The sequence below is a fragment of the Bos indicus genome, chromosome 21 (assembly GCF_029378745.1).
Source record: "Bos indicus isolate NIAB-ARS_2022 breed Sahiwal x Tharparkar chromosome 21, NIAB-ARS_B.indTharparkar_mat_pri_1.0, whole genome shotgun sequence".
In the NCBI taxonomy this organism is placed as follows: Eukaryota; Metazoa; Chordata; class Mammalia; order Artiodactyla; family Bovidae; genus Bos; species Bos indicus.
The window spans coordinates 45,942,009-45,965,789 of NC_091780.1; the positions used below are offsets into that span (position 1 = coordinate 45,942,009).

A 23,781-nucleotide genomic window follows, 5' to 3' on the forward strand; every position below is an offset into this window, starting at 1 on the left:
GGTGCCATTGCCTTCTCCATTCATAGTGGTAACATAGGGCTAACTCAATACTAAGTAAGTATTAGCCTTAGCCTATGGGGTAGCCAATACAAGTGTTACAGAGTAGGGAGAATAGCAGATGCACTTGTGCTTTTAATGGAGGTCTGATGTTCACTGGATATTGAGAGAATGGGATGATGAGGAAAGGAAAGAACAGAAGAGGCATTCTGGGGAGGGGATGAGTGAGAAGGAGGTGGCTGTTTCCCCCAGAGGAGAGGTAATTGCAGCAACAGCAGAGCAACTCCCAGGCAGGCAGTCAGCTCGTCCCTGGGAAGCAATGAAGCAGAGCTGGTAGGAGGACGGGTCAGGACCAAACCCTTTGGTAGCCCAGGTGATGCTGATGTCCAATGGGTCAACCAGAAATTTCAGGGTAGATTTCTGTAAAATGGTAGTCAGGAACAGAAATAGTACAGGCCAGACCCTCTTCTCCATGAATTTGTTTATCTGAAAATAAAGATAATCCTTGAACACCATGTTTCTGAACCATCACAGAAAGATTACAGAGGAGTTACTTGATCTGATTGAATGGTTGTACAGATGGAAGAAGACAGGATGTCTGGAAGCCAGGAGGGCTAGAAGGATGCTTGGATAGATGGATAGACACACTCACTAGCCATTTAACAATCAGAAACATTCATTCAAAAAATATTTATTGAATATCAGCTCTGTGCCAATCACTTCACTAAGTATTCTCACCTTATAACTGCCCTTCTGACTTTTCAAGTTTCCATAATTTTTTTTCCCTCTAGAAAATAGATCCACATTTTCAGAAAGGTGAAAGACTGAGGAGACTGCTTTATCTGTGTTTCCTTTTCTCTCTCTGGCAGAAATTTTAGGCAAAGATATTATCCCTCATGCAGTTTCAAAAGCAAATGTCACTCCCTCACTGTAAAACTTTAAGTGACTCTCTCTGCCTGTCCTGTGTAATTAAGTCCAAATTACATGACTTAGTCCTTTACATTCTTTTCACAGGCTGATATGCCATGGTTTTGCCTTCCACTCTTTTTTGGTGTGTGTGTGAAAATTTTTATTGTGGTAAAATATAACATATATAACAAAAGTGTCCATTTAAACAATTTTAAATTGTTTAAATTTAAACATGTGCAGTTTAGGCATTAATTGAATTCACAGTGTTGTCCATCTCTCACCACTACTAATTAATAAACCTTTTTCCATCACTCCAGAAGGAAATTATATAACCCTCTTAAGCTGTAAGTTCCCATTCCTGCAGCCCCTGACAACCAATAATAATCTTTCTATTTCTATGAATTTGCCTAGATATTTCATTTAAGTAAAATAAGGATAAGCATTCTTTTCAATAAGCATTATAGACATTTCATGTAAGTGGAATCTTGGAATATTTGTCTTTTTGTCTTTGGCTTATTTCAGTTAGTATACTGTTTTTGAGAGTCCCCATGTTGTAGTATGTGTCAGAACTTCAGTTCTTTTTATGGCTGAATAATACCCTGTCAGTTGTATACACTACATTTTGTTGTGTGTTTGTTGGTGGACACTGGGTTGTTTTCACCTTTGGGCTATTGTGGATAATGCTACATTTGATGGACATCAGTGTGCCAACGTGTGATTCAGTCTCTGTTTTCAATTCTTCTGTGTGTATACCTGGAAGCACAAATGCTGGGTCATATGGTTGACAGCAATTCTGACACGGTACTATGCACCCAAGGAAGAGCCACCCCCCCCAAAAAAGGGGCTATCGTAAAGTATTACAATTCTTATATTAGATTTTCCAAACCATACAGTATCTGGGTCATTAGAAGTAAGAGGAGAAAAATTGAGAAGTTGAGTTAGAAATCATACATAAAGTGGCACGTCAGAAACGATCAATTCGAAAAACAAAGCTTACCTATACAACTAAAGGACTCAAATATTGTAAGTAGTGATTCCGAATATTAATTTTGATCATAAAGTATCGGTTTATTTAATTTTGTATGGTTTCATGCTATTTAATGGGAGACATCATAATGATGGTGTTTTTCAAACTGTGGGACGTAATCCATTAGTGAGTTATCAAATAAATTCGTTTGTTATGACTAGCTTTTAAAAAAAATAAAATAGAAGTGAATAGAAAATACAAAAATGCATTGCACCTAGTTAAGGGTAAATGTTATTTTGTAAAACTTTTGTTTCATTTACCTGTGTGTTCTGTAAAATATTTCTTAATGTGGGATGTGATCAGAAAAAAAAATAGTTTGAAGACACTGGTCTAGTGGAAAGTCTGAGCTTTGGAATTAGTGAGAACTTGGTTTGATTCTGGGCTCTGGGTGGCTTCAGCCAGTGATACAACTTCTCTTGTGGCTCAGTCCCCTCATCATAAAAGGAGAATAATATCTACTTCTGTTTTGTGTTTGTGGAAAGATTAAAGATTACTTAAGTAGAATGCACAAAATATAGCCATTGATTAACAAATATACAATTACTTCCAAATTTTCCCTCAAATACTGCTCTCTATGTAAAAATGCTTCATGCACTAGAAGGAAGACGATATGTGTTATTGATGACTGGATCTGTTATGTCACAGTCTACTCTGAAAACATATTGGCTCAGTCTGTTTCTCCAATTTTACTTAGGCTTGAAGACACAGTTCTTTCCCCTTCCTATTCTCAGATTGTACTTGTCTATACCATGGATTTGGGGCACTTTACTATGCATCTGCCATATATATTCTAATTATTTTTCATAGTTCAACTAGTATCACAAACTTTCAGATCTCTTCTAGTGCTGAAAACAGTGCTGGATGAAAATGTATTGAGTTTTTAAAGGTCCCTATAGCACATCTTTGGCAAAGTATCTCTTACACAAGGGGAGCAGAGGAAATTCTGATTCCACCAGTATTTCTCACTCAACCTACTCCATGCTAAACAGTTCAGTTAGGCACTGTCATGTCTCAGGGTAGTACAAGTGGAAGGTGCGAACAGAGAAAGCACTTTATCTGAGGACAGTCGAAAATTAGATCCTGTTTTCCCCTCCCCGCTCCTATTCCCATGGGGAGGAGGCATTCATAAGCCCCGAGGACCGGGGCCCAGAAACCTGCTGGCGTCCTGAGCTCCAGAGGCTTGCCAGCACGCACGCTCTCCCGCACTGAGAGCCCTTCTTCCCAGATGAATTCTCATAGTATCACAGACGCGCGCAGCCTCGATCGATACTGGATGGCAGACGTGCTCCCACCGTCAAGTGTAGTCACAGGGCGGTGGAGTCAGCCGCCCTGCCGCTCTGTCGCAGCTTCTCATCAGCTCGATACCAGCAGAGGACGTTAACCCGTTCGCCGGCTGACACCCAACTCGTCGCCTCCCCGGCACCTGCTGCCCGGCGCCCTTCTTCTCAGCTCTGCTCCTGCAAAGTGGAGGAGGGGTGCGGGGGGGGGGGGGAGGGCTTTTTCATCAGCCTCCCACATGCGGCGGCAGCAGGGTCCCGCCCGCAAGGAGGGCGCTGTGAGGTGGCTTCTCTGCCCGGCACCCCAGACAGCCCCTGGAGGCCGCTGAGGCAGGGAGCGCCGAGCTTCCTCACTCTCCACACCTACCTTCTCGCGTCTTCGCCGGGTGGGCGGCAGGGAGGAGGCCCAGCTAAGCCGGGCCAGCACCGCCTCCCGCCTAGTGGACCCGCGCGAGCCCGGTCCCGTGAAAGCCCCGCCCCGGCGCCCGTTCCCACTCCTGATTGGCTGGTCCAGCCCGAAGGCGACCCGGCAGCCCCCCGGCCCTCGTCGCAGCTATAAAGGCGGCGGACGCATGACGGCCGCGGCGAAGCTCGGGCAGCTGCGGTGCTCGCCCTCTCGCAGACCCCGCGGCACCTCTGTCACTCTTTTGCCCCTGAGCCGTCCGACTCCACCATGCCTAGGGGCTTCCTGGTAAAGAGAACTAAACGGACGGGCGGCTCTTACCGAGTGCGCCTAGCCGAGCGGGTCTTCCCCCTCTTCCCCCGACCCCCGGGGACGCCGCCCTTCCCCGAGGAGGCTTCCAGTGCCCCTCAGCCCGGTGTGGAGCGGGAGGCACACCCAACTCCGGAGGAGGAGGAGGCCCGTGAACTGTCAGGGTCGTCCTGTCCGGCGGCTAGGGTGAGCCCAGCGGCGGGCGGGCGGGAAGGCGCGGAGTGGAGGGCGGATGGTAGGGAGGGTCCGGGGCCCAGCCCCAGCCCCACGAAGCCGGCGGGCGTGGAACTGCGCAGGGCATTCCTGGAGCGCTGCCTCAGCTCACCCGTCTCTGCTGAGTCCTTCCCCGGGGGCGCTGCCGCCGTGGCCTCTTTCTCCTGCTCGGTGGCACCAGCAGCTGCACCGACCTCGGGGGAGCAGTTCCTGCTGCCGCTCCGGGCACCGTTCCCGGAGCCCGCGCTCCATCCGGACCCCGCGCCCCTCTCGGCCACCTTGCACGGCCTGAAGCGGGCCACCGGCGGCGAGCGCCGCGCCAAGGCTCCTTCAGGCTGCGCATCTGGGCCCGCGGCCGCCGGAGTCAAGAAACCAAAGGCCATGAGGAAGTTGAGCTTCGCCGATGAAGTCACCACGTCCCCTGTTCTGGGCCTGAAGATCAAGGAGGAGGAGCCCGGGGCGCCGTCCCGGGGCCCCGGGGGTAGCCGCACGCCGCTGGGGGAGTTCATCTGCCAGCTGTGCAAGGAGCAGTACGCAGACCCCTTCGCTCTAGCTCAGCACCGCTGCTCCCGCATCGTGCGCGTCGAGTACCGCTGCCCCGAGTGCGACAAGGTCTTCAGCTGCCCTGCGAACCTCGCCTCCCATCGCCGCTGGCACAAACCGCGTCCCGCAGCGGCCAATGCAGCCACGATCTCCTCGGCCGACGGGAAGCTGCCCCCGTCGTCGTCCTCCTCGGATTCCGGGACTGTCGCATCTTTCCTGGCCGAGGGGAAGGAGAACAGCCGGGCGGAGCGAACTGAGGATCAGCACCCACGGGCCAGGGACAGCTCCGGGACGGAGCAGCACCAGGACAGCGCCCCACAGCCCGGCCTCCAGGTGCTGTCCCACCCCGAGCCTCCGCTTCCTCAGCTCCCTTATACGGCGGGGGTGTTGGGGCGCCGGGTGCCTGAGCCCGGCAGTGCCAGTGGTGTCGGGGGACCCGAGATCTTCGTGTGCCCATATTGCCACAAAAAGTTCCGTCGCCAAGCCTATCTGCGCAAGCACCTGGGCACTCACGAGGCTGGTTCGGCCCGCGCGCTCGGCCCCTGCTTTGGCTCGGAACGCGGCAGCCCCCTGGCCTTCGCTTGCCCGCTGTGCGGGGCGCACTTCCCGTCGGCAGACATCAGGGACAAACACCGGCTGTGGCATGCGGTCCGCGACGAGCTGCTCCTGCCCGCTCTGGCCGGGGCGCCTCCCGATGCACCGAACCCAGGCAGGGCACCCGACGGGGATGCTCAGCAAATTTTCTCGTGCAAGCACTGCCCGTCCACTTTTTTTAGCTCCCCGGGGCTGACCCGGCACATCAATAAGTGCCACCCCTCAGAAAGTCGGCAGGTACTGCTGCTGCAGATGCCGCTGCGGCCGGGCTGCTGAGGGCTGAGAGACGAGGAAGATTGTAAGGTGGGCCGTGGAGGAAACGATCCTGGGGATTTCTATGGGGTTTTCTTCAACTTGCGAGTTTACCCTCTTTCCTTATTTTCTCACCTGAAACTCTCAATAGTGTCAATGTTCCGCCTGAGGAGCGGACAGAGAAATGTAAAATCTCTCTCTAGAGCAGGTATGTATATGGTATAAGCGTTCCCGGTCAAGAAGTGTCAGCTTTAAATCTTCCTCACAAGATAGGATTCCCCCCGCCCCCACCAAACTCTGGAGACCCCAACGAATCCTATATGACTTGTAATTCCTATGGAAAGTCGCAGTGAGTGCGTGCATGTCTCTACAAAGGATTCTAGCTACCAAAAGTGGAGGTCCTTTTTTTTTTTCCTCTAGCCATCGCAAGCGCCTCTGTAGTTTCTGTCTCAATAGGGTCAGACGTCTTGCACTGTATATTCTGTGAATTAAAAGTTATGTGATTGGTGCCAAACTTACATTGGGTGGGTGGGAAATACAAGACCAGTGTCTGTGGGCAGGAAATGTAAGATGTTTACGCACTTTTGGGTGATGTGGAGCTCTCCTTGTAAACTTTCCTTTTCTCAATGCTTAGTCCACTCTGAAGCTAGTGTCTGGAGGTGGGGCATAACACCTCTTACTGAAAGGAGTTGAGACCCCTCCCAGATTCTCACCTCTAACCCTTTTGTGTGCAGTATTCAGGAAGATACTTTAAACCTTCAATATAAGCTTTTGGGAAATACAGAATTCATTTCCTAAAGTTTCAGTTTTAGTAGGGTTTCATCCAACTTGTTTTAATGCTTCTGTTGTAAATCTTATGTGTATTATATATGACACTGTGTTCAGCGTTAAGATGTTAATACTTATAACCCACTATGAAAATGAATGGCAATTCATTCAATATTTCAGCAGCAACCTGGTTTTGAATTTTTGTAAACCATATTTAGCATGCATTCTGTACCTATGCCCTAATAGCCAGAGTTTGGAACACTGGCTGAGTACTGCTGGACAGGTAGCCCATATTTGTAAGATGCTTACCACCAAATAAATGTACATAGCTGGTGCTTTGTTGTGTTCTGTGTTTGTCTAAAGAATCCCATTGAACACAGCCTGTTTCCAAATGCCACACTTCTCATCTCCCCAAAGCCAGTAATCTTGGTGACCCATTTAGTTGGAATACAGACAAGAGAAATTATATTTTGTAAATGATTATAATGGTGCATAAATGGGAGATTTTCCTTGGAAGTATGGCTGCATAGACTGAACTCCAAAAAGCAAGGGATATGTACTATTCTTCAAATATTAAAGATACTTTACCACCCAAAAATGTCAACAGAAAATATTTTACATATTTTCTTCTGTTTCAAAATTAGTGAATGGTTTATTTGAAGATGAGTAAAATGTTAACTGTGCTAATTAACTTCAGTCTTTTTAAGTTAGTATTTTCCCTCCAATTTGTTACATATTATCAAACCATTAACTTGTTCATTTTTTTAAAAAAAGGAAAAGCATTATAGAAATTTGTAAGTAGGTATTTTATCTTTTTTGCAGTTCTTCACTTTGGTTGTGGGAAACTGTTTGTATTGTTTAATCTTGTTCCCAGAGCTCTCTCTATCCATGTTTTTCCTTTATATAAGCTTTAATGGGAATTTTAGTTTATTTTCTACATAGTTTCATAGGAATTTTTTATTTACAAGGAAATCCAAAATTTTATGTGCACAGGAACTCTGAAAGCTTCCTTTACAAACTGTAAAAAATTTTGTTCCTGAATATATATTACCAAAAAAAGTAAAATTTAAGTAATCAAAGAAGCATTTAAGTGAGCTAGAGGCTTTATTAACCAAGTGCACTGGAGGAAGTTTCTGGTGAGACGCTATGAAAGTGAAAAATCTCCTATTTTTAGTAATTGTGGTAGGATCTCCGAGAAATAAACTGGGGTGTATCCAAAGAAGAGAATTAGAATTCATTTTTCATGATTAGTTAAGATAAACCTAGGTTCATGCTTTATGGCCCTGCTTATTAAGTCTGAAAAAATATAAAAGACCACTCATGAACACAAAATGATAAGAATATTTTTATTGTATTATTAAATACCATCTTTTTTCCACTGTTACAAATTTGTAGATACTACATGAATGATGATACATAATTTATATTTTATAGTTTGCCGATATGATGTATTTACACATGCAGTTAGTACCAATGTCATGCTACATTTCCTTAGGAGATGCTCGTTCAAAAAAAAAAAAACGTGAGCAAAATGTGAGCAGCTTATCTACTGTAGGAAAATATTTCTGGAGGGTGGAATGTATACCAACCTGCACCTGCATGTTCAGTATTAACAATATTAGATTAATTTAGACTCCTGGGTCATGTTCCCTTTTCTTTTAAAATAATACACATAATTTAAGCCACACACTTAGAAAAGTTTTCTTCTTTTTTTTCTACCCACCCCACCTCATTCTTCCCTTTTCGGTATTTAAGAAAGAACATAGATATACCAGGGTCCAGCAGCCAATAATAAGGGGCCATAATCTCAAAACAGAAGTGGCATTTAACCGTGATACCATTTAAAAAGCAAAACATTAGAAAAATATTTGGAAGCTAAACATGAATCAGAGTTCAGCAGTGATTTTTCTGGTTATTAGATATGTCATGGCATCACCTGCTGCACAGCCAAGAAATGAGACACTGCTTTGGGAAGAAAAAGGTAATGCTAAAATTATTTCAGCTGGAACTTGAGATGCTAAAAGACCATTTAAGTCGTTTATTTTGATAACATAAATAATCCATACACATCAAGTGTATTAACAGATCTGTAACTTTTGCCACAACGTTACTAATGTTTAAAGATGTACATTTATTAAAAAATTATATATTTACTGAGCCATGAAGTTGTAATGGGGCACGATAAAATCATGAGGCTATCTGTCCAATTATATTTTGGCTCAAAGTTAATTATGAAATTGAAAGTAAAACTACTTGGACATAATTATCGAGGGAAGGTAAAGGGTATAGAATAAAGCTTCACCCCTTACCCCCCATATGGCAGCTTGGAGTGTGGGGGAAAAAACCAACCAAATAAACAACCCAAATCTAAAATACTAAGTTACAAATTATTTAAATCCAGTGTTTTCTAAAATAAATGTTCAGGAAGGAACATGCATATTACGGCAAACACAAAGCCTGGAAGGGTTAACGCCATGTTCATGCTAAGGTGGCTACTGGTGACCACTGCCAGGCTGCTGTCTCCTTAGGATTTATTGGCGGAGCCAGAGGAGCGACGCAGCTTCATGGACATGCGGCTTTTGCTCGTTCGAGGAGACATTGGAGAGGCCAGGTCGGCCCCGTCTACCTGCGCCGCTGTGGGAGTTTCACTGGGTAGGATCTCTGGGTAGGAGCCTGTGGGAAACAGCAAGCACATTAGTGCAAATCCTCTGGCTCTCCTCCTACAAGAGTAATTTCTCTGCTACAGATCCAAAGACCTTAGTGAGGTCTTTTGAGAAGAAAGAGCAAGCCCCAAATTTGCTTGTTACAAAAGTCTACTAGTATTTTATTTAAAACCCAGTGATCTGGTGGCTCATGTCATCATAGTAGCCAGAAAGCACCAATCATTATTTCCAGAACCAGAAGCAACCAGAGAGCTCCCCAGAAGAAGCAATGGGAAGCAAGATCTTTAGGACAGAAAGGACAGGGATCCAAAGCACCATCAGCATGCACGTGAGGGCTTAAGAAGCAGGTGAGGACCAATTCCTATCTCTCGGGTACAGAATATAATCAACAAAAGGGCCTTCACTGCTCAAACTGGAAAATAAAACAGCACCAAGCATTCCCAAAAGGGACTTAGTAGTATAAGACCATTAAACATGCTAGGAAGTTAAATTTAAATATGTTTTTAAGAAGGAACAAGATAAATTCCAGGGGGAGAGGAGGGTGAGGACAAGATCTCTCATCTGAAAGTCAGTTCAAAAAGAAAAAACTGCTCTTTCTCAAAGTGTCTCAATTTAGAAGAGATAAGTGATGCTCTTGTTTTCTTAAACTTCTGTAGTTACCAGTAGAGTCAGTAGATGTAATATTTGAAAGAAGCAAAAAAAATGAGTTCAAATTGGAAAATTCTTCATACCATGTACAAAGTAGTTCTTCACTTTTGTATGTTATTTCTATGAATTATGATTCTCTACACACTTCGCACACTATAGGCACTCAAATATTTCGTTAAAAATAAAAACCCCTGAAAAAACAAAAAATCTGCAAATAACAAAATTTTTAACATTCTGTATATTTTGAGGCACTTTAATCCAGGTTTCCTTTATGTACATAAAAATTATCTTTATGTGTGTCACAAACAAAGGTACATGACACAGGCTGCAGGCTTCAACCGACATAGCTCCTTACTCTGTAGGAAACTTTTGGCACATCTGTTAGCCACTGGAACTCCTCACTGACGCTCTGAGCTTGGGATACTTATACTACTACTTCCATATAATGAAACACTTGTGCCCAAGTTGAAGGTATGAATATTTAAAAAGAAACAATACCATTCAATAGAGGTACAGATCCTACTGACATGTCTTAGGAAATTAAGAATGTATCTCTGTAGAACACTTCAAAATGTTTTCAAGGTCAAATAGTATACTCAAGAACAAGCGTATATTGTCAAGGAAAAAATATTTTATCACTAATCCTAATTCAGGTAAATTGTCCTCTTTTTCAAAGTAACTTCTCCAACATTCTTTTCTAACTGAAATGAGGTTGGCCTTCAAAATACAAGAAGGACATGTACTTCTCTGTTCACCTTTACTCTTCCCAAAGATCTGAACTGGTTCATACTGGACCCATACTGGAAATCTTAGAGAATATGAATCCACGGCCCTTTTGAGGGGAGCACTGCAGATGGATGGCAGAAGGAAGGTGAAGAGCAGTAGCTCATGCTTTTTGGGTAATGCATACTTATTTCCGGCCAGTCATGAGAGGCCTTCCCATGTCTGTTTACCTTGAGATGGCCAATGTTTTCTAGTGGAGGTTTTGGGAGGAAGAGAACTATCACTGCATTTCTTTCTTTGTTGTGAATGAAGAAATGGAGTAGCAAGCAGAAGTGAGAAAACAAAAGAGAAGAGAGATAACAGATATGAGCGACATAGTGCAGAATTTTACAGGTGTTAACAGAGAAGCAGAGAAGACAGTAATCAGGTTTTATGAAATACAATTGGGCATGCGATGTGTTAGGGTGATGAAGTTTTACAATGGACAAATGCTTTGTACATTCAAATGTTATACTTACCCACTAACAAAACAAGTTCAAATAGGAAAAAAGAAAAGAAAAAAAAGGTCTATGAGCAATTCTATAAACATCTACCTTTTAAAGTGTTCATTGCACTGGTGGCAGGTTATCCTAATCACTCAATCATAAATTCTCTTGGGCTGTACTGTCCAACATGGTAGCCACAGCCACATTACAGTTAATTAAATGAAAATTTAAAATTTGGCTCCTTGATGCACTAGCCACTTTTAAAGTGTTTAGCAGTCACAAGTGGTTAGTGGCAACCCTAATGGACAGTGCAGACACAGAATATTTCCATCATCACAGAAAGGAATGCTGCTTAGAGTATGCCAAATTCAAAGAATATTTTTCTTCAGAAACAGCAATTCCTCTATGTCCCCTTTACTGCCTTCAAGGTGAAACCCCTTTCAGTCAACTGAGTCAAATCAGACTTTTTAGTATGTGTGTGCTGTACAGCTATTAGGACCTCCTCACGTTTTAGCAAAAGATATTTGTGATGGATACTCAGCATACCCAAATTCCATAAATAATCGGTGGTGGATAGATCTCAATTTTAGATTTAAAGAATAATGTGATACTTGCACTTCATTTCACATCCTACTCTAAGTGTTGACTTACGTCACCTGAGACATAAAGAATATTGATTTATTTCTATCAATAAAATATTCTCAAGTATCAAGTTTAAAAAGTATACGCTCCTATGTTTTACAAAATGTATCTATTACTAATGTTTTTACAGTACTCACACAGACTGGTGTCTATATCTGGATGGTACAATATATTGATTCGTACTTTGTACACTGATTACAATGAACTTTATTACAAGAAACATGAAGAATATGACTTTGGGGATCTATAAAGATTATAAAAGGGCACTTAATGGATCATTATTTGTTGTGGCTTTGATTATACTACTTGCTGACAGGTATGACCCATTTAAAACTGCTAAAGTTACTGGAGGTACTAAACGATGCCTTTAAAAATGTGACTTTGAAAGCAGTTCTAAATAATAATGAACTAAGAGGTAGTGTCATGTTAGAAACAGCATGGGCCTGGGTTAGACAGACCTAAGTTAAATGACAAGTTTAGTTTGCTGGATACTGGGCAAACTAACCTGAGATAGTTTTCTTATTTGTAAAATGGAAACAATACTAGCTGTATTCCAAAGTTGTGGGAATGAATGCCTACAAATGCAAAGACCCTGGCATATAGCAGGTATATATTAAGTGTATACAATAAAACTACAATAAGAGCAAAAATTAACAGACTTTAAATCAAAACAGATGAAGATTAGAAAACATGGGATAGAAACTAGAAATAGTTTTTGAAGAAAATGACCAATAACAAAATGTTAATTGGTAAAATGTGGAGAACATAACCGTTTAGTTTGGGGGAAAATAGAGCATTTATCCACTTTTATGTTAATATTCCTACAACATAACCTTTGTTAAAGAACAGATCACCCAAATAATCTTACTGCTTTAATATCGGTAAAGGAGTAGATACGTGGTTAAGATTAGTGTGGATGCACCACTGAATGTCATAAAGTTAACACATAATTTAAAATAAAATAACACAGAAATACAGGCAAACATGAGGTTTCTTATTAAGATATTCAAAAACTACCATTACTGCAGACTGAGAACATATCAGTCTAAACTTGTCATATTTTATCTCCTTACAAATAGGAAAACTGGATTTAGGATAAATGGATTCATTTGAGTTCATGGAGATAAACAGGAGAACTAGGATTTAAATCCAGATAAGTCTGACTTCCAAAGCCCATAGTTCTCCCATGGCAACCTTAAAACTATATAAAAAATAATGAAGATTTTTCAATGGATGGAAAAGTAGAGCCTTCAAAATAAAAATTTTTAACAAACTCTAATTTGCAAACAAGACCAGTTACTGGGCAATTTCTTTCCTCCCTCAATATCAAGAAGGGACTGAAAATATTTAGACTAAATGAATCATTATATTAGTTAAGATCATGCACTCTGAAGTCAGACTTGACTTTAGCAGGTGACTGGGTAAACTTTTTTGGTTTTCATCTCACAGAAGATTCAATGAGAGGATGCACAGTGATTGTTCAATTACTGTTATTTTCATCATACAAATTTTATATCTGAATGGTCTATGTGAAAACCGAACCTAATAATTATTGTTATTAAAGGTTAATGGACTTTAATATTATTTGCTTCTTGGTCAACATACAAGCCAAATTTCTAAGTTCAAAATACTGAAAAGAGAATATACTTGGTTGCTTTAAATTTCAGGCTAACCTACTGATAAATAAATATCATTAGGAATTTGTTTTTAAAAACACAGTAAACAAACTTATAGCTTATATGTCAAAGGTAGTTGATTTTCTATTGGCACTCACAAATAATATTTAGGATATATATAAAATAACTATCTTCTGAAAAGCTAAAATCTTTTCTTCTAGATCATTTCAAAGCCTGGGAAAAGGAGAAAACTTTAATGGCTAAATTTTGATGATTCATTCCATTGAAAGATTCAAAGAGATGGGCCTGACAATTGTAATACTGTCTCATCTACATGTGGCAATATAGATTTTATGAATTAATAGCAAAACTGGGGTTGGAATAAAGAAAGATTAGATTCTACTCTAGGTCTTCATAATCATTATTTGGATTATTTGAATCTTATTACTAATTTTTAGAATATTTACTTAGGAACCTATATGTTTTCTAAAGGTAATTATACAAAGTGGTATGTATATGTAGATATACGTATTACGAGTATATACAGCTGACCCTTGAATGTGGGGATTAGGGGTGCCAACTCTCTATGTAATGTGCCTGTGACTTATAGTCAGCCCTCTATAATGCAGTTCTCCCTATAGGTAGGTAGGTCTTGTTCCTCTGTATCTGTGGTTCTGCATTCACAGATTCAACCAAACTAATATTGTGCAGTACTGTAAAATGTGCTACTGAAAAAAAAATGCATGTGTAAGTGGACCTGTGCAGTTCAAACCCATGTTGTTCAAGGGTCAACTGTACATGTATATGCATATATGTATGTATATATGTGCATATTCAGAGGGAGTCAAATACCAATCAACCCTTTACTATTTAAAATACTAAAATTTCTAACACTTTGTAGAGAAACAAATCCAAAGGGAGGTATCTAACACTAGCTCAACTAAAATAATAGAGTATTAGAGGTAATTCTAGATATGCTACTAACAGAATGTATTCAAAAATACTTATGGCTGATGATAGTAAAAAAACATAACACTGGAAAAGACTTGGGATGGGGGAGAAAAGACAAGACTTACTTTGAGAAGATAATGTGACATTAGGGGAAAATATCAGGATTTTGAACTGCCAATATAATCCGACCAAAAAGAGGAGTAATTTCAAAGTTTAGAGTCAGAGGAGAGGTGTTCATGAATATTAAGACATTGAAAAAGAAGGTCACTGTAAAACTTTTGATATTTTCCACACACATGCCTGACAAAGATAAAGGGATTTTTTTTCCTGTAATTTTTTTTAAAATAAAGGACATGAAAAATCTAATAATGTTTTAATGTGGTTATGGAAGATCAACAACGTGTGACATCACGATATCTCCCTCAATGACCTTAGGGATAAAAATAATTTCCCTTAAGTATCAGTCTACTGCTACAGACAGAGTCCATTTTGAGAAAATACAGTTATGAAATTTATGGATCAACTATGATACACCAAAAATGTTTTTCATGTCTATTTAAATAATACTAACAATTACCTAGAAAAATCCTCCTTGGATTTCAATGTCATCACAACTGATAAATTACTGTTATACAGGAAGTAGGTATTAAATAAGCTTGAGCCAAGTAAAGTAAACTTAAGGTAGTATTTTTCCACTATTCTACTGAATAGAATTATATTATTATAATATTATAATTCTATTGGTTTGAAGGAACAGATTATATCCTTTATATGATTATTATATTGATATTCCTTTAAAACATAATTTCAATTTATTGTATTAGTATTGATTAGTATTAGTTTATATAGATGTGGTATGCATAGGCTTATCTAAATTGATTCTCATCTGCAGTTCTGAATGCCATTTCCTCAGTGTGGCAAATCAATTTTTTCATTATATTAAAAAGTAATAATGAACCTAAAAATCTTCACACTACTATGCAATTTTTGCAAACCATAAGTCAGGTCCATATAGCTATTATGTGGCCTATTTTATGTCTTCTCTCTACACTTTAAAATAACTTTAAAGGGAGTTCTGCATGTATCAGTTGGTTTGTGATAGGAAAATAAAAATTTGAGCTGACTGGGGAAAACAATCATTCTTCAGATGTCATTATGTTTTTGCTACTGTAAACGGGTAAAGGTTTCCTTTTTTACATTATTGTGTTGAGTTGAAAACCACTCTGGGGTCTCTCTGGGGGTCTAGGGGTGAAGACTTCACTTTCCAATGTTGGGGTGTGGGCTCCACCCCTGGTCAGGGAGCTAAAACCCCACATGCCTTGGGTCCAAAAAACCTAACACAAAACAGAAACAATATTATAACAAATTCAATACAGACTTTAAAAATGGTCCACATTAAAGGAAAAAAAAAAACCACCTTAAAACTACTCTGATAAAAATTTTAACTTTCATAACTATTCAAGTCTATAAAAAAGCATAAAAATGTATTCAGTAATATTGGAAAAGTTATTTACAGGTAAAAAGACCTTGTAAAAAAAATTCAAGGTCATGTTTCTAGTGTTTCCTAAAAGCAAAGACAACTGAAAAAAAAATTAACCAGGGACTTTGCTGGTGGTCCAGTGGCTGGGACCTCTGGGCTTCTTCTAATGTGGGGGCCAGGGTTCATTCGATCCCTGGTTGGGGAACTAGATCCTGCAAGCTGCGACTAAGACCAGGCACAACCCCCTCACCTCCAAATTAACCAAAGAGCCTTGACTTGGCTGCTGTATCATCCTTTACCTAATGTCTCAGAATGTGAGAATACTACTTACTTCCCATATTATGTATCTGGTCAAATGTGCAGGATAATACATAAAATATAAGAAAAACATTAAGAACAGGAATATGAAGGACTCCAGCTAGTAAACAACTACAACATAAAAACTGACAGCCTGTATACATTTAAGGGGAAAAGTTAGTCTGAACATGGTCTAATCAATATTTTCACTTGTGAAACTTATGGTTCAACTATATGATACACAAAAGTGTTCATGTCTATTTCAATAATGTCTGATATTTTATCAGATATTCTCTATTATTAAAAATGAAATGTCCAGGTATACTTAACTAGTTTTTACTTTGTTGTTCATTAATTTATTTTTAGTATCTTTCTTTTACCATCATTCTTAATGCCAAGCTGAGTAATTTCAGATAGTGTCAATCCACCAAAGCAAACATTAAGACTTTTTAATCTTTCAAAAGATTGAACCCAGTCTAATATAATTTTCTCTTTGTTAGGTATTTTATATTATTAATTGAAAGGGCTCCAAGTTTCTTTGTAAAATTATTTTTATAATGGCCAATTAAGTGGGTGACAGGAACGGAAACTTTAATTTCACAGACTAAACCTCAATTGAGAATTATTGTTATTTTTTTCAAACCAATTAGGCCAGAAGAGGAGTACTGTGCCTATTAAACTTATTTAATACAAAGAAAACTTATATAATATAAAGAGAATTTGAAGGCTTGTTATAATGAATTCCAAGTATACTGTATTCTTTTTTCCTGCTTCCCCTGAACATCATTAAAAAAGTCTTTGTATTTCAGGTGCCTAGTACAGTGTAAGGCACACAACAATAACTATTTGATGAGTAAGGATATCCAGTAACAATGCAACACATTACAAAATACAGACACACCATTTCAGTTCAGGAGGACTACTTTTTCATGCTGAGAAACAAAAAGGTCAATACAACAAGGTGTAACTAACTTCAACCAAGGGTTCTATTATTAGTTATTTTTATCCCAGAACCAATGTTAGTGTTTCATGCAGACCTAGGTTAGTAAGTAGAATTCTGGAAGAAATTTAGTGACAATTTCTGAAATGTTTAGTATGAACCAGGGCAGTGTTAAGTTTGCTTATTAACTGAGTTACAAGCTTAGTGCTTGCTAATTTTTAAAAAAGGAAATGGGGGAAGAACAAAGGGTGTTTTGTGTGACACTTTGTCTTACCTTCAGATAAACAGAACTGATATTTAATGATCTAAAGAGGGAAAATAAAATAAATGAAACAATCATAAGGAGTGCAAAGTATTACAGAATAGGAAGGCCATGAGTCATTTATTTTCTTACTGATTTCTTCAAAATTAGTTAATTGTAAAAATGCAGTACCCTCTTATAATCTTCAGTATTACAAATAATTTAATCTGTTAAGTACTTCTAAATCTAGACCAGTTATTTTAACTTTATTTGTAAAATCAGAACAAATAAGGCAATATTCTTGGCCATAAAATTTGATCCTCCGAATTTGAGAGTGCCTGCTCAACTGTGTTTCTTTTGCAGATACTTCAGCAATGATTCTGTGAAACAAAATTGTTACTGCCCTTTAGCTAAGATAAAATGTAGTGTATGTGTTTTTAATGAAGACCGTTGATGTTTAAAAGAACTGTATTTAGGTAAAAGAAAGTATAAATCAAATTTATAGGCCAAATATGAAAATAATGATGAAAAATATCTATACTTCAATGACTGGAATTGTATGCAACTAAGTTTTTCATTAAGAGTTTTTTTTCTCAGAACAAAAGGGTATTGCATTTCAAGTTCGAATAATGACCAGTAACTAATACTTGCTTTTAACCTTACCGGCATCAGATGGTAAATGATGGTAGGGAGCTGGAGAAAAAACCTGTGCTGCAAAATCTTCAAATGTCGTTGGTTCTAAATGGTGCTGGACAATCGTTTGCAGATACCGCGCTCTCTCCTCATAGCTGATTTCCTTCAGTTAAGGTTGAACTTAAATGCAGCTTACATTGGAAAAGAACAGATCTGCTCAAAAAGGCCTATCACTGCTAAGCCATTACTTCTTAATAAATATATTCGCCAACTATCCTTGCATATCACTAAGAGTATGACTTTGTAAAGAGTAAAAAATTATAGCTATTAACGTAAGTTTACTCTTCCAGACACCATTATACCTGGTAGCTTAACAGGGATACATTTATTAGAATATAACTAACAGAAACTGTTGGAAGAAAGAAAGGATAACAGTTTACTTGGAAGAGGATTCAACTGCTACCAGGGTAGCCTAGGCTCATCTTATCTGGTTAATCAGCTTCGATCTGCAATGTACTCTGAAAAGCCACATGATAAATATTATAATGCTGCTTAAAATACTATGTCTGAAATTCTATTTTTCATTTGCAATGATTTATTGTGAAAAATTCCTGCATATCTTCTTCTTTTTCTAAATCCCTGCATTTTCCCAACAATTGTTCTCATTTTGAATGGAAGACTACTGTTGCTGTAATCCTTGAATAACTCCATGCAGTTAAGATAAATACACAGTTGAATCTGTATGTCAGAAAAAAATACCTAGTCAATTATAACACTGAAACAGGCAGGAATATTTGCAAAGAGTCCACAGGACTCCTAAATACTGTCTAACAAAAGCATCTACAGGGCACTGACACTGACAGAAAAATACTGTACTTCCCTTTCACCACATTTTCTTCTCTGATATTATTGACAAGCAACCAGTACCTTGAAGTGTTGTTGCTTTTGAACAACCCACTCCAGGCTTCCTGTTTCAGCAGGCCTGATTGTGCTGTTAGCACAGAGAGGGCGAGAAAGAGAGAGAATATTTCTGTTGTTCACGAAAGCAACTATGGAAATGGCTGTCAAAATGTAGAGCAGCAGGCAGCAACATACAATTATCAGGAAAAACTCACATGCTGACTTCATGTCGTATAGTTCCTGAACTGAGAAATCAGTTAACCTTTCTGCCACAACTTTTGAAAGTTTTCCTGCTGTACTCAGTGTGCTATGTTGATAGGCTTTACATAAAACATATAAATAAGTATGAAGGATAATAAAAATTTGCCTATTGCTTCTTCTCTATTCACTGAATTTTTGCTAAAACCCATTTTAATATTTTACCCTCAAAATTCATTATTCTCTCTTTTTAAAATTGCAATTCAATTGTTGTTCTTCAGTTCTTTAAACTGTAGACCAGGTCTATAATCAAGACCAAGAAAAAAATTTGAGAGGAAGATAATTTAAAATGTTAATTCAGTGGGAGATCCCATAGCAAGTTGCATTTACAAGGCATTATTGAGAGAAACAAAGTTAAGTCTATATTCATTATGCACTTAAGACTGTGATGTCTTTTGCCATCTAAATGATTTGAGTAATCTCTTATACTACATTTTATGTATCAAATATTCAAATAATCTTAATTCCAATTCCTTATAATCCATTATTTTCACTTCTGGGGCTGAACTTCAAAATAATTTCACTCCTGCAATGGGGAGCAACAGGAAAAGATGCTATATTAAAATGATCAGCAGTAAGGATTTTATAGAAGGATCATGCAGACATTTTTGAGTGTTAACCTAGAAAAGTAATATAGCACTTTTAAAAGAGAGTATATGGTTATAAATGAAAGGGGATGAAACTGATGGTTCAATCTAAATAATACCACATATCTCACAACTTGTTGGAAAGTACTTTTTTCATTGGGGGAGATTCACAGCTGCCGAATTTTCTGCAGTTAATAGAGTCCTTTGATTCACAGCAGTGCCCCTTGTACAAAAAATACTGGCCTTTGTGTATTACCAGAAACTAATTTTCTATTTGGCTGAAAAGGGAAAAATGGGGTTATTGCTTCTCCCTCCTACAGAGCTTTTCATTATGCCTGATGCACTCAACTTCTAAGCTCTTCTGAGAAAAAAAATAACTGAAGAGGCAAGAGGTAGAAAAATGAGCTTGTTAGCACATTAGAAGTGAAGTATCTTGGTGGGCCCTAGAAATTCCCAGTGGTGTGTTAACTTATCACTCTATGCATGCTGGCACTGATAGTCTCCCAATTGATCACTCTCTTTTCGCACCAAAGGTGCTGCCAGGAAGCAAAGGCTGAAGGCCCACAGGAGAACAGTCTGCTATCAAAACAAGCTGTTTTTAAAAGTCTGCTTGAATGGGTAAAATGCTTCATGAAAAGTAGGGTGGAGACACCTACCTGCTTTTAAAATGCTCTACTTTCAGAGGGCCTATAAATGAAATATTTTACTTTATCTTATTCTATTTAGAGTTTACACAAAAATTAGGCAGAGAGAAAGCAAATTTAGTATTTCTAAAGCAAGGAGAATACTTCCAAAGTAGTAAAATTTATTAGAACAAGAAATGAATATCTAGAAAAGATACATTTTGGGGTATAATTCTATTTTACTATATAAAAGGTGATTCATAAAACTCTGAAGAAACTTCAATATATAAAACTATACAAACTGAAATTATCTAGACATAATGTATTCATTTTGTAGAAAAACCACATGATGTATTTAATAAAATTGCAAAAAACATTAGAGGTAATAATGCTCACTAAACAATTTTTAAAGTCCAAGTATAGGTGGCAGAGTAAAGGAAAACAATCACTGATGGTTGAATTTAAATGAAAAACTGTAACGGTGATGTCTGCAGTTTCCTTTTGGGGGATTATTTTCAGAAAATAGTTAGCTTAGTAACAGTAGACTACAGTAAACCACATTCTAAAAGCTAAATTCTTTTTAATTTTCCAAGTTTGCTGTAGTCAAATAAAGCACAAAAAATAATATCAAAGCAACCCAATCTACATACTTACGTCTTTTCTTCTTTTACTTTGGAAAATATATATTAAGGTGATATACTGAACTTGAAGTACTTAAACCATAATCCTGAGTCCACAAACAAGGAGCCTTTTGTGACTAAGATGATTATAAAGTTCCAAACAGTGATGTTAGCATCTGCAATGGTAACCATAATTCCAAACAGTTAATTCCTACATGTCCTTAAAATAGGTTACCCACTTACTCCTTAAAAGGCAGCTCTCTAGGGAAGAGTTATTAGTACCTACAAATTGAGTGGCCTACACAAACCTGATGGATAATAACAATTCAAGCTATATTCCTACTGCAATTGTATGTTGCCATTGGCATTGAAATTACAAATGAAATGGGTGAGATGCTAAAAAGGTGATGGCATACTTACAAATTCAGAGTAAAACTTAAAGTACAAGTCTAAGTTGAATTAAGACAGTTTTTGTTGCAAATCTAAAACAACCCAAGCCAAAACTAGCTAGTAAAAAACCATTTGATGAAGGAGACTTTTGGCTGGTAGGAATCTTTAATACAGAACTAGCCAATCAAAAGAAATAACACACAGGTGCTGCAATCACAGCAATATAATTATCCACTAATCCTCCTTTCCTTCTACTTTCTGCAAAAGCAGAAATGGGGGGAAGAAGTATTACCCATTCTAAAAATAAGAAAAAGGAACTAAATATTTATAGTATAAATAGTTTAAACCCAATCTGTACTTCATTAACACAATGTTAACATCAGTATGCATTTTAAGTAACTACTTTTGATTTTAAACTTACATGTGAAATAATAAATAATGGCCCTGTGTCACTGGATCAAGATCAGCTGTCATGAAACTAGGGTTCAATTTCAGCCCACTCCTGGAAAGAGATGCATGAATTCTCTGTGCCACATCTTAATGTGAATGTTAAAAACAGTTATTTTGACCTCTGACTCAAGTCCTTCTATCAGGTTGGTGCAGAAGTGCGGTTTTTGCACTGTTGAAATTTGCCGTTTGATACTGGAACACATTCTAAATTAATGTGGTTATGTTATACATCATCTTAATTTGCAACTCTTGCTTTTTTTTTTTTTTGCTGACTTATTACTTGCTGTTTACATTTATTTTAGACTATGGAAATAATGTTAGATAAGAAGCAATTTCGAGCAATTTTCTTATTTGAGTTCAAAATCAGTCGTAAAGCAGCAGAGACAACTCACAACATCAACAACTCATTTGACCCAGGAACTGCTAACGAATGTACAGTGCAGTGCTGGTTCAAGAAGTTTTGCAAAGGAGACGCGAGGCTTGAAGATGAGTGTAGTGGCTGGCCATCTGAAGTTGACAACAACCATTTGAGAGAGACCATCGAAGCTGGTCATATCACAACTACATGGGAAGTTGCGGAAGAACTCAACATCAACCATTTTATGGTCTTTCGGCATTTGAAACAAATTGGAAAAATGAAGAAGTTCGATAAGTGGGTGCTCATGAGTTGACCAGAAATAAAAACATTGTTTTGAAGTGCTGTCTTCTCTTATCCTATGCAACAACAATGAAGCATTTCTTGATCAGACTGTGACAGGCAACAAAAAGTGGATTTTATACAACAACTGGCAATGCCCAACTTAGTGTGGTGAGACCAAGAAGCAGCTCCAAAACACTTCCCAAAGCAAAACTTGCACCAAAGAAAGTCATGGTCACTGTTTGGTGGTCTGCTGCCCATCTGATCCACTACAGCTTTCTGAATCTCAATGAAGCCATTATAACTGGGAAGTATGCTCAGCAAATCGATGAGATGCACTAAAAACTGCCACAACTGCAGCCAGCACTGGTCAACAGAAAGGGCCCAATTCTCCATGACAACGCCCAAGTGCGTGTCACACAACCGACACTTCTAAAGTTGACTGAATCAGGCTACTAAGTTTTGCCTCATCCGCCATATTCACCTGATCTCTCACCAGCGACCACTTCTTCAAGAATCTCTACAATTTCTTGCAGGGAAAATGCTTCCACAACCAGCAGAATGCAGAAAATTCTTTCCAAGAGTTCATTGAATCCCAAAACAACATATTTTTATGCTATAGGAATAAACCAACTTATTTCTCGTTACTAAATAATGTGTTGATTGTAATGGTTTTTATTTTGACTAATAAAGATCCATTGGAGCCTAGTTATGATTTAAAATTCACGGTCAGAAACCACAATTATGTTTGCACCAACGTAATAAATAGAAAGTGTTGTCTCCATGTGGACACTTTTCAGTACCAGTTTAAGAAATATATACATGCATTCATTTGCAAGAATGCTTTGATAAAACTTGTCTATGGTACGTACAAGAGGAACTTCTGAGTTATTCTGAGAAAACTGATTTCTCATGAGAAAAAAGAATATGAACAAAAGAGATGGTAAATAGTTAATTAGTGCCACTTATTTCAACTTTACTAATGTATAGGAAAAACAGACAAAAGGTAATTTTTTTAAAGGTAGATTTGGTTTTTAATTTTTCATTCTCCATAATAATTTTCTTAACAATACAGTGTAATCAGGGGATTTATACGTCCAATGTAATTTGTGACTAGCTTCAAAGAAATTGAAACTTGTGTGTATGTATGTGTGTTTATATATGTATATATGTGTGTACACATGTAGTATGTAAGAACAAATATAAAGTATAATTTTTCATAAAAAGGTGTTACGAAAATTATAAGCAGACATCAAAGGCCTATCACTGCCTAACTAATTCCTCGTAAATTCAAGTTTAATGTTTTCTTTCCAAAACAAACAAAACCCCTACTGACTCCTTTTTGAGTAAAGGCAAAGTATGAAGTATCTGTATCTGTGCTTCACAGCACAGCCTCAGGGATTCAAGGCCCATTCTGAAATTCCTAATGCAGTAAGCACTTGCCCACACTCATAGGAATGTGGTTTCTTTGCTGTTTTACCAGTTAGGAATTTCGTCTGCCTTCTCTCTATAGAAAATTCCAAGAATGGTAATTGCAGGAAGAGACAGAGTTTTGCATAGTGACTTAAATTTTTTTGTGAATACTACCTACCTTATTTACAAAGTTTGCAAGATGGTTGGTAGCTTGGTATTGACTCTGGTGGGAGTTTTCACATCATGGAACTCAATAAATGCCACCAATCGAGCCTCTTCCTGCTCTCCAGAG

At 38.6% G+C, this 23,781-nt stretch overlaps 2 protein-coding genes across 8 annotated transcripts in view; one reads left to right on the plus strand and one right to left on the minus strand.

The window, feature by feature from the left end:
- Nucleotides 1-3,513: 3,513 nt before the first annotated feature.
- INSM2 (INSM transcriptional repressor 2) lies at nucleotides 3,514-6,627 on the plus strand. Its single transcript, XM_019983341.2, has one exon. It carries the CDS (start codon nucleotides 3,884-3,886, stop codon nucleotides 5,546-5,548), a length of 1,665 nt encoding a protein of 554 aa, XP_019838900.2. The 5' UTR covers nucleotides 3,514-3,883; the 3' UTR covers nucleotides 5,549-6,627.
- Nucleotides 6,628-8,039: 1,412 nt separating this feature from the next.
- The window catches only part of RALGAPA1 (Ral GTPase activating protein catalytic subunit alpha 1), a 210,700-nt gene continuing 194,958 nt past the window's right edge, over nucleotides 8,040-23,781 (minus strand). For 5 of the 7 annotated variants that reach the window (XM_019983417.2, XM_070775459.1, XM_070775461.1 and 2 more), the window contains 2 exons: nucleotides 17,642-17,766; nucleotides 8,040-8,965 (listed from right to left, as the gene is read on the minus strand). In XM_019983417.2, the coding sequence (XP_019838976.2) occupies nucleotides 8,817-8,965; nucleotides 17,642-17,766 (274 nt within the window). In that variant the 3' untranslated portion in view covers nucleotides 8,040-8,816. Of the gene's footprint in view, nucleotides 10,848-17,011; nucleotides 17,043-17,641; nucleotides 17,767-23,781 lie in introns of all 7 variants that reach the window. The other 2 variants (XM_019983419.2, XM_019983420.2) reach the window with 2 other exon arrangements.